Consider the following 12,103-nt stretch of genomic DNA (forward strand, 5'->3'; position numbering starts at 1 on the left):
TCATTACGACTGGTGGAGGTCTACGTTCAAACTTTTCCATCATGTTGTCTACTTCGATGCCAACTATGATTCTCCGGAAGATAACGCCGATGTCCTATAAATGATATTTTCCCTCTTATCCTGAAGGACGAGTTATCTTCTTTGCATATTGGACATGCTTGATAACCTTTTGTACTCCACCTAGATAAGTCACCGTACGCAGGGAAGTCATTAATCGTCCATAATAAGGTAGTATATAGTTGAAAAAACTCACCAGCAATAGAATCATAAGTTCGCACACCAATTGTCCACAACTCTTTCGACTCTACAATCAACGGTTGCAAGTAAACATCAATTTCCTTTCCAGGAGATTTTGGACCAGGTATGAGCAAAGACATGAAGAAGTTTGTTTCCTTCATGCATTTCCAAAGGGGAAAATTATAAGGAATTGTCACCACAGGCCACATACTATAAGAAGTGCTCATATTTCCAAATGGATTGAAGTCATTTGAAGCTAATCCTAAACAAACATTTCGAGGATCTAAAGCGAAATGAGGGAATTCACGATCAAAATGTTTCCATCCCTCTGCATCAGCTGGATGTCACAATACATCATCTGTTTCAACTCGCTTATCTTTATGCCATCTCATGTCAGAAGCGCCTTCTTTTAATGCAAACAATCATTTTAATCTCATGGAAAATGACGCAATACCTTATGTGATATTTTTTTACCCTTGCCATCATTAATTTTGTACCAAGACTCACCACAAACAGGACATTGTTGTAAATCTGCAAACTCTTTCCAATACAATACACAATCATATTTGCACGCATGAATAGGATAACCTAGGCCTAAATCACGCAATTTTCGCTTGGCTTCATAAAAGGAAGTAGGTATAGAGATGCCAGCTGGAAATGCTGCTTTTAACAATTCCAGCAACATGTCAAACGATTTGTTACTCCAGCCGTTCAGAACTTTGATATGTATCAACTTCACTAAAAAGTTTAAGGACAAAAATTGCGAACACCTAGGGTATAATTCATTACGTGCTCGGTCATTAAATCCTCAAATAAGTTCGTGGTATCTCTTTCTTGACTATTAAAGGACATTTCATCCTCAATCATACCTTCATTTGCATTTTCGTTTTCAATTGGAACTTGTAAATTGTTTATAAGATTCAACATCTCATTTTCTTCGACAACATTACTCTCTATACTATCTACTTCAATATCCTCTATTGAATGACTTGTATGACTTCTACATAAGTTTACTGACTCTCCATGATATACCCATTCACAATATGAGGGAGATATTTCATAGGTTAATAGATGTCGTTTTACGATATCTATCTTTTCCCAAATTGAATTCACACAATTCTTGCATGGATATCTTATTCGTCCTGAATCATTTACATGAAACCTTGCCATATCTAAGAACTGTAATACTCCTTCTCAATACTCCATTGATAACTTATTCCTTAGTTTAATCCATTCTTTATTCATCCTTAAAAATAAATATTTTCTGACCAACTTGTAATCTAAAACAATAACCTGGATTAGAGGACAAAGTACAAAGTATTATTAAGCATTGAGGTCCATAATTTTCATTTCTTAAGGCAAAATAAACACATAGGTCCTTAGACCGCTTAAATTGTCTTAACAACTTTCAAATGTTTTATTTAGTATGTCTCCAAGCTTTCGATTTTGTGTCTAATATAGGTCTTTCATCTATTCAACATCTTTTAAAATTTACAAGCCTATTGGACAAAAACTTTAAAGTTCAATTTTCTATTAGACACAAAATTTAGTTTTATGTCTAGTAGATTCTTTAAACTTTTTTAAAATATTAAATGCATTAAGTACAATATTTTTTTCTAAATTAAGTAATCCATAACCTTAAGAATTAAAAGAAAAAAAAAATTCAATCCACAATAACATCAACAATCCATAATTCATAATTCACATTTAGATTACCAACATGCTAGAAATTAAATATTAGCAAAATTAATTACCAACATTAGTAACATGCTAAAAATTAAACATTACCAACATTACCAACATGCTAGAAATTAAAAACAATGGCTTAAATTAAGATACAAAATAAGAGAAAATAAATGAAATGGATGACGAATCTTGATGAAAGCTTGAAAATAAACAACAAATTTGCAAGCAATGAAGGGGGGCGGTGGTGGACGGTGGATGGCGGCGCGAAGGCGGAAGGGCAGGCGTGAAGAGGGGCGAGGGCGTGAAGGGAAGAAGGAAAATGTGGCGGCGAAATTGATTAGGGTTTTTTTTTGGAAGAAAAGAGTCTTTCGGTGCACGAGAAAAAGAAGGAGTCTGGTTTAAACCAGACCCCTCTCCCAACGCCACTCGGGAGATCGTCGAGAGTTCCCCAGGAACTCCCGACACCGCTTTAATGCGTCGGGAGTTCCCAGGGAACCCCCTACACCAGTTTGGATGCATCAGGAGTTCCCAGAGAACTTCAGACGAACCTTTACGGTGTCGAGAGTTCCCGGGGAACTCTCGACGGTCCTTTACTTCGTCGGTAGAGACCGTCTCTCCAGACGACCTAACTCCCGACACCTTAAAACAGCGTCGGGAGTTCCCGTTTTTCTTATAGTGTAAGTTAGAAGAGTTATATACAAGAGATTTGATAGGAATACCCGATGATGCACAACCTCTCTCATAAACCTCATTACATAATACTCATGCATTCCATGCAACTTTTTTGGTGAGGAATTCATGACTAACAATTTTATATTTTTTAATATTTATTGAAAATCAAGGACTTGCTCCTATAAAACTATGTGGAGCAAAGCAACATCGTGTTTCAGCTTTCATAATTTCCTTTGGTTCTTCCCCTAAAAAATTTTATCAAAGAAATGGCCACCCAAAGCAAAAGCAAGATTCTGTTCATAGGAGGCAGTGGCTATATTGGTAAGTTTATGGTTGAAGCCAGCACCAAGGCTGGCCATCCAACCTATGCTCTTCTAAGAGACTCCACTCTCTCTAATCCAACCAAATCTCACATTATCAACCATTTCAAGAGCTTGAATGTCATTTTTGTCTCTGTAAGTCAAGTTTTATGAACCTCTATCTGTTGATGGAAAATAAATGGAGGAACATTAGAACTTTAAAACTTTAATTTTCCTTTTTCTATTTTTAATTTCTAGGGCGATCTCTGCGATCATGAGAGTCTGGTTAAGGCCATAAAACAAGTGGATGTAGTAATATCAACCATTGGTCACGATCTGTTAGCCGATCAAGATAGAATCGTCTCGGCCATCAAAGAAGCAGGCAATGTTAAGGTTAGAAAGTTTATTAATTTTTCCTTTATGCACGTTTGATAGTGACTTTGAAATTATTAAAATCACTTTTGACATGTTTAAAGTCACTCCAAAACATATCTTTAATCACTTAAAATTGTTTTAATATTTACTTTTATAATGTTAAATGTAATTTTCATAGCATCAATATTGATATTGAATTATTAAAAGCACGGTTTAAAGTGATTTTGAAAATATCACAATTGATACTAATCAATTCACAATTACTCCCAAACGTGTCATTAGTTTTACTCTATTTTAGCTACTACAAATACCAAATTATTAATTTCTAATATAATAGTTATTAATTTTCAATTTGATTCTTCCTAATCCTCTGAAATTATTAATATTTTAAGTTAATCGGTAAAAGAGTTCGGTGAAATTTGTTGCTAAAAAGTGTGTAATTATTATTATTGTTTTTTCTGATAATTTTGTCAGCATCAAATTGTTTGCAAATGGATCTATTCAACAATGTAAAAGATTATAATATCATAAAAGAATCAAGTAAAAAGATCTTCTAATTGAAATTAGGAATTCATTAGGACCTTTAGGGGTAGCCCCTCAAATTGTGAATTTTTATTCATTTTATGACTTAATAACTCATAATCCGATCTCCCTAACTAAATATTTACTACTTGACAATTTAAAACAGACTTTTCAAGTACTTAAATATTATTTAATTGATGAAAACGGGGGAATTTTGAATTCCAATCCATGCAGTAACATCGTATATTAGAAGTAAAATTACAGATTTAGCTTTTCAACCTTCAAGTATGTATATCTGTCTTATTTGATCTACGAACTTTAAATTTTCATTTTTATTGTTAATGTATCTTCTTTTGTTTGGCCCATTTAGTGTTTTACGGTTTTACCCGAACTTCAACATCAACGGTACAACTTTTATATCATACGAGTTCTGTTCATAATATCGCGTATTTATTTATTTACTTTTTTAGAAACAGTTGCAAATATAAATATTAGATCCAAGGTATTAGCAGATATAACATATTGTAAAAAAAATTATAAATATGGCCAAATTTAAATAGTCTTGCTATATTTGCAATTTTTTTAAAAATGATGTTATACACTTGGTTATTATTTCTAAAAATGTTATCAATTACATTTACCTTTTTTTTAAGAATAATAATTAGTTGAGAGATTCGAACCATAGATATCTTGATTACTAACATATACTATATATTAATTAAGTTATGCTTGCTTTGACACATATTTTTGTTCAAATAATGTGTAATACAACATGCAGATTTTGTATATCAGCCAAACATTAAATTTGGGGTAAATTAAAATCAGTTGCAATTTTTCTTTCAAAAGATCATGAAGAGAAAGTACTCTCATATCTATTCAATAAATTATAAATGGTACGCAATAGAATTTGAAAGAAAAATGACATTAGAACTAGATTTTTGTCTAAAATTCGTAAGTTTTAACGAAGTTATTCCATAGTTAATTTATGTAATATTAAAAAAATTATCAAGTTCGTTTAAACCTTCTTCTGTTAAAATTACATAAATTAACAAAAATTCAACAATAAATAGAAAGTGCAATACTCATACTATATGATTTTTTGTTTGACATTTTATAACTATCATCAACACTCCTAATTCTGCCGTAATAAAATAAATCTGAGTTAATGCATGAAATGATAACTTGTAATAGTAAATTAGATAGGGACCGTTTTATAATTGTTAATAATTGTTAATTGTTTACAATTATTTATTATCATTAAAAGTCTAATTACGCCATTTTTCAAAAGTGTCATTGATACTCATATTTTGTAAGTGATACAATGACTGAAAATAACTATCACAAAATTCTAATTGTAACAACTTTTAAATGTCATGGAATCCCAATTTCGTTGTAGTGTTGGAACTAATTAAGTTTTCGAAATTCAATTTAGATAAAAGGTTAATACAACTCGATGAGTTTAAAGGTAAAAGTAATTACGTTTTTTCCCCTTAAATTATATTCTTATCATATTGTATAGATTAAGAAACTATTGTTGTGTGTTTGGTTCAGAGATTTTTTCCTTCGGAGTATGGGACCGATGTAGATCGTGTGCATGGGGTTGAGCCAGCAAAATCACTCTTCAATGCAAAGGCTCAAATTCGTCGAGCTGTGGAGGCTGCAAATATTCCTTATACTTATGTTTCCTCTAACTTTTGTTCTGGTTGGTTCCTTCCTTCTTTGGCTCAGCCTTATCTTGAAGCTTCCACTCCACCTAAAGATAAAGTTTTTATTTTAGGAGATGGAAATTCCAAGGGTAATATACTCGAATTCTTTTCCCTATGTATCATATAAAGGATTGTGGGGTCTCGTCTATTTTTTTAATCTGAGATTTTCAACTCATCTTAAGAAAGAATTTATATAATATTATGGTGATATTTTGAAAAATAAAGTTTCCAAACTATTTCCCTTACATTTATTGCCGCAATAATAACACATTTGATAACGTCTCAAATTATAAAATGTGGATATAGTAGGTACTAGGTGCTAAAACTTAGTGTAGGTCTTTCATTCAATAATACTTATGTTGATGGAAAAATCTAGATAAGGAGACTCACCCAACCATCCATCTGTCATTGACAATGAATTTATATTTTGGAGAAGAAGTCAATTGTAAAATAATTAGAATAACACACCGATGTGATGCTTGCCATAGACACTTCGATACTTAAGTTAGTTTTAAGTGCAACGTTCAGAGCAGGGAATTTAGGGAAGTCGCTGAACTTACCTGATATGGAACTGTCATGCTCTATATATAGTGATGGGGACAATGGGACTCCCACTTATCTCCATAATTGTATGATATTATTCACTTTAGGCAAAATCCTCATGGATTTGCTTTTTGAACTGCCCAAAAGATAATTGTCTACATTTATATATCCATGATCATATTTTTTCAAACTAATGTGGGACCTTGTTTGCACTCCTAACATATAGTGTGGCTAAACCTGTTGTTTCCTTCATCATTTTAGGAAAAAAATCATATTAATTTTATCCTTTCAGGAATAGGACTCTTGAGGACCGGATGAAACCAATTAGGAGCGCTAGTTAGGATCCAACTAGAAATAGGTTTCAAATAACGGAGCCAAAAATTGCCTCAACCACCAAAGACGAGGTGTGAGTCAATTGCTTCGCACTCTCATCTTTAGCATTCGTGAAAATGAGTGGGAGAATTGCCATCGGGCTCAACCTTAGTCTCTAGGACCCACAGAGGTCTAGGTGGGTCAATTTGGCACGACTCAATTATTTCACCCTTCCTCATTGACATCCTAATGGATTATCTGTTCCTTGCTTATTTCGAGTTCATTTGGGATGAGACAATTTTTTCAATTTTTCCCTCAAATTACCTTCCCAAAAATTTAGATATTGTTTTCAAATATCTAAATCTCACATCAGACCTATTTAAGTTTTTCTCTTAGTTTTTCATTAATTATTTGAACAAGAACTTGAATACATTAGAAATTAAATACCCGGCATCTAACTTTTATTAGATGTGATTTCTAATACCAAGTCCACTATTCATCATTTAATTAATAAATAAACATATAGGTTTATCATTAGTTTCTACCAAATAATTTATTACAAAATTGATGATGGGAGCTTAAAATAAAATTTGAATAAAATGTATGATTTAGCAATCACATGATTTAGGGTTTTTTTTTCTTTCCAATTTAGTCCTTATTGATTAAAGAGTTTCACTTTATTTTTTTTTAATTTTAATTATATTAATAAATGGGTGTTAAAAAATATTTAGCATAATTACTTATTTTTTTTTTGTATTTTCAGTAATATTCAACGATGAACATGACATTGCCACGTATATTATTAAAGCTGTTGATGATTCAAGAACTTTGAACAAAATCCTCTACGTTAAACCTCTTCGAAACATCTACTCCTATGTCGATCTTGTGTCACTCTGGGAGAAGAAATGTGGGAAAATCCTCGAGAAAACCTATGTTTCGGACGAGCAATTGTTGAAGAACATCCGAGGTTAGCATTTACAATTATAATTTAACCTTCAAGCCAGCAAAACATAAGACATGAGAATGAAGCTAGCTTATATTTGAATTTAGTATTGAACTAAAAAGGGCAATGGTTGAATCTATATCATCCATTGTTTTCTGTAAGATAGCCAAAATAATAATAATAATAATAATAATAATAATAATAATAACAATAATAATTTAATACAAAAAATCTTGTCACGTTGACAAATTGTTATTGGCTAATCGGCTGAACAAAGTCAACTCCTAAGTCTTTTTTAACTAAAAATAACTATCACTACAATCCACTATAAAATATAAATATAGTGGTGATGAACATATCGATCTAAAATCTAATTATTGAACTATAATATTATTACAATTACAACCAAATTTGTACACATCTAGTATTTTGTTTATCGAGATGAAACGGTTGATGAACATATCGATCGAAAATCTAATTATTTTTTTATGATTAATATTATAGTTTTTCAGATCTTAATTATAATAGTTAAAAATAATTTTGGTTAAATGATAACCATTCTAGTGTTTGAGAGTTTGATTGTAACAAATCTTGTAGGTTAGGAGTGGCATATATGTACATTTGGCAATATTTAATATTTAACGGCTTAATTATAAAATTTTGGTTTATTTAGAGAGCATTAAATCAAATTGAAAGTTTCTTTTTTAAAAGAAAAAAAAATCAAATGGAAAGTTTAACCTATAAATTTAGGATATTTGTAATACATACGAGAATAAGAAAAAAAATATAAAAATATATATATCTTTAAAATATTTGCAAATATGGATGAGTTGACTACTCAATTTTTTAATTTCTTTTTAATTTCCAATTTTGCCGTCATTGTCTTATTTTGATGTACACCTTTTTTTAAGTCTTTTTATTTTCTTTATTTTCTTCAATTTATCTTTCTTTCCTCCCTTTTTTTTCATTTTCTTTTCTTTCTCAGATTTTGCTTATTTCCTTTTTTTTTTCTTTCCTTTCTCCGATTTTTGTTTCCTCCCTTTTCTTTTTTTATTATTTTATTTTATTTTCTTTCTCCAATTTTTTGCTTCTTTCATTTCTCCGGTTTTTGCTTCATTTTTTCTATTTAATTTTATTTTTTTTCTTCAGTTTTTGCTTCTTTTCTTTCTCTTATTTTTAAAATTATGAGTTTGAGTTTCGTACCCAAGACTTGAAAGTACTCAATTCATAAGTGACTAACACCAACAAGCCAATTATCAAGTTTGATTATTATAACAAATAATAAATATAAATAGCAAATGAAAGTCTATCAGTGATAGCTACTAATATTTTCTATCATTGATAGCTTAATCTTTGATTATATTTTCATAGTTAATAGCCATTATAGAAATCTATCATTGATTGTCAACTTAGTGAATTTAATTAATAAAGTTGAATCTCGAATTAAAATGTAAGTGGAATGCCTAGAAGTTATCACTAATAGCATGTTTATCAGTGATAGAAGCTACCATCGAAAAGAAAAGAGACTTATAAATGTTTGGGAAAGACAAGAAAGGGGCAAAAAGGTGTTCAGTAGCTATGATTGATAAAAGCTACTACTGATAGCATGTTACCAGTGATAGAAGCTAATACTAATAGCATGTTATCGATGATAGAAGCTACCCGATAGCATGTTATCGATGATGGAAGCTACTCGATAGCATATTATCAGTGATAGAAGCTATCACTGATAGCATGTTATCGGTGATAGAGAACTATCACTGATAGTATCATATCAGTGAGGTCATTGATAGTATCTTATCAGTGAAAGAAGCTATCACTGATAACCACAATATGAGTGATGTTAGTGATATCAGTGATAGAACTTAGGTGATATCTATATATCGAATTTCTTTCAAAGGTGATAACCAGTTATAGAAGTCTATCATTGATAGCATTAACTGTTAATATTTCAAGGTTGATTTTAATTGATGAAAGTCTATCACTGATGGCGACTTATAGCTGCTATTAGTGATAGCCATGATAAAAGATTATTAATGATAACTACTGTGGTAACCAAAGTTGTTGGTCTTCTTTCAAAGTAGATCACTATTTATAAATCTATCATTGATAGCCCCCTGATAGCCTTAAGTATTAATATTTGAAGGTTGATTCTAATTGATAGAAGTGAATCAATGATAGCTACTGATAATTGATAGAAAATTAAAAGCTAATATTTCAAGATTATATTAATTTTTCTCAAATTAAAAGCTATCGCTGATAGTAACTATCATCGATAACAATTGATAGAAGCTATCCACGATAGTAGCTAATAGCAGCTATCAGTGATAGCTTTTAATTTGAGAAAATTGGGAAGATGCGAGCAAAATGGTGGCTAGGCATGAGTTTTTTAGTCTTTTACCATTTTTGATCTATATATGCAATTATTATATCTTTGTACTACATATTCTATTATTTTGGGCTTGAATTCTATTTATGCAATTAACCCATAAATATAGGGTTTTTTTCTTTTAATTTTCTTTTTAAAAGTCAGCCTCATATCTTTAGTAATTATCACTAATAGAATGTCATTCTTCTCTTTTTTTCTTTACTCTACTTTTTTTTTGGGGTCAAATTAGACCTCTGAAGTACCTCAACTACATGTTTGAGAAATTTCTTATTCAAAATGAACCTCCCATAATGATAATAAGTATAACCCCTAACAATTAATTGATAAACAATCCCCAAAAAGTTAAACAGATTTTATTTGGAAATGTGATGAAAATCAAGAAGAAATGAGAACTTATTCTTATCTTCAAGATTCTCAACTCTCCCCAGTCTAATTGACCAAATTAGATTAAAAGATTTAAAACATGCATTGCACATTAAACATAAGAATACAAAGAAGCATAAAGACTCGATGGATTAACCTTTATGATAAGTTCATTCAATTTCCAATTCTATTATAATGAACCAAAATACAATATTATTTATACTAAATGAAAGTTTACTAAGATAGGGCACATCCTTTCACGTATGCTGTCTAAATTTAGCCCCGACCCCAAAAGATCATACATGAACCGTTAATAATTGTAAATACATAAAACAAACAAATTCTTAGGGCATTAAAGATGTGGATGAAAATAAATAGATAAATTATGTCTCTTGAAGCTTCAAAGGTTGTAATTCTTCATCATAGACTGGAAACATAGTTTGAAAACAAGCATTTAGTCCTTCTTTAAGTCTTTTAACTCTAGCTCTTGTCATTGGTCATTACGGCATACCGATTGTCTCATGATTATGCTAACTTGGAGTGGTCTCCCGTTTATTTTTAACATGAGCTTCATTTGAGCTGGTTCCATTTGAGTTTGTTTATGCTTGTTGAGTTTCATTTTCATCTTGTAGAATCCATTGTTTCCTTGGTTGGTCAACTCCTTATCACAATAGTTTGTGCATCGTCTTAATTTGATCTTTATGGCTTTTAAGAGTTTCAGTTTATCCTATAGTTTAGTCAAATCTAACAAAATTGTAATTTAGCTAAGAAACGCCATTTAATTAAAATGATATTTCATAATATATTTATATCTCACTCTATTATTTTTATTTTTTATTTATTTTTTTGCGAGGGATATATATTTCCTTTCTTATATATTATTGAGAATTCTTGGAGTTATTATAATTAACATGAAAACTTATTTATATATAAATTTTTATACTTTTAGTTCAAAATTTCAGAAAACAAGAAATAAGAAAGGTTTTTCAAACATGGTTATTTTCTTTCCAACACAAAAGAAAAAAAACGAGAAATAAAATTTTAAAAAAAACAATAAATTAAATAGTTACCAAACGTAGGACTTTTTATTTTAAGAAACTATTGTGTTAACGAAATTAAATGGTTTCTTATTTTCTTTTTCAGAAGCTCCAACTCCATTAAACATAAGGCTATCAATTTTTTACTCAATGTTTGTGAAGGGAGATCAAACCAACTTTGATATTGAAGCCTCAACTGGAGTGGAAGCCACAGAACTATATCCCAATGTTAAATATACAACTGTGGATGAATTTCTCAACCAGTTTGTTTAGAACTTTCAAGTTAGACATTTTAATACACACATATTCAACTGTCATGTTATCCATGCTTAGATCCTTGTAAGTTTTATTATGAATAATTTTCGTCTAATCGAAACTCTGATACCATGAAATATTTTGGATCATTTATCCAAAATCATATAGGTACCGTTTGGTAACCATTTAGTTTTTAAAAATTAAATATATGAACACTACTTCTACCTCTAAATTTCTTCTCTTGTTATCTACTTTTCACTAATGGCTTAAAAAATCAAGCCAAATTTTGAGAACTAAAACAAGTAGCTTTTGAAAAGATATTTTTGTTTTTGGAATTTGGCTAAGAATTTTACTATTGTATTTAAGAAAGATGCAAATCATTGTAAGAAATGTGGATGAAATAGACTTAACTTTCAAAAACAAAAACCAAAAACCAAAGGGTTATCAAATAGGACGATAATTAATAGTTTTTCTCATTGATTTGAAAAATATGTAGTACGTATTAAATCACCGATTGACCCAAAAAATTAAGTTGATGGGTGAAAGTAGATTTAATTATATATCATCTAACACTCTCTCACTTCTGGATTTGAAATTTGAATAAAACATACATGCTCTGATACCATTTTAAATCATCAACTGATTCAAAAACTTAAGTTAGGAAATGAAGGTAAATTTGATATTATATTATCTAATTAACAATACGTACAACAAACAAGTCTTACATGGAAAGAAGTTTCTCCTCATGGCTAATGGAGAGAATC

The 12,103-nt window shown here is 30.3% G+C and overlaps 1 protein-coding gene across 1 annotated transcript; it reads left to right on the forward strand.

Annotated features, from left to right (window-relative positions):
* Positions 1 to 2,826: 2,826 nt before the first annotated feature.
* Positions 2,827 to 11,571, forward strand: LOC120078287 (phenylcoumaran benzylic ether reductase POP1-like). The gene is made up of 5 exons (XM_039032518.1): positions 2,827 to 3,050; positions 3,153 to 3,287; positions 5,343 to 5,586; positions 7,116 to 7,319; positions 11,191 to 11,571. Exons 1-5 carry the CDS (start codon positions 2,862 to 2,864, stop codon positions 11,355 to 11,357), a joined length of 939 nt encoding a protein of 312 aa, XP_038888446.1. The 5' UTR covers positions 2,827 to 2,861; the 3' UTR covers positions 11,358 to 11,571.
* The last annotated feature ends 532 nt before the right edge of the window (positions 11,572 to 12,103 follow it).

The sequence above is a fragment of the Benincasa hispida genome, chromosome 5, assembly GCF_009727055.1.
Source record: "Benincasa hispida cultivar B227 chromosome 5, ASM972705v1, whole genome shotgun sequence".
In the NCBI taxonomy this organism is placed as follows: domain Eukaryota; kingdom Viridiplantae; phylum Streptophyta; class Magnoliopsida; order Cucurbitales; family Cucurbitaceae; genus Benincasa; species Benincasa hispida.

Coding starts and splice junctions, on each gene's coding strand:
- LOC120078287 (XM_039032518.1), top strand. CDS start 2,862: ATGGCCACCCAAAGCAAAAGCAAGATTCTGTTCATAGGAGGCAGTGGC. Junction 3,051..3,152: donor TGAATGTCATTTTTGTCTCT/GTAAGTCAAGTT, acceptor TTTAATTTCTAG/GGCGATCTCTGCGATCATGA. Junction 7,320..11,190: donor ATTGTTGAAGAACATCCGAG/GTTAGCATTTAC, acceptor TTTCTTTTTCAG/AAGCTCCAACTCCATTAAAC.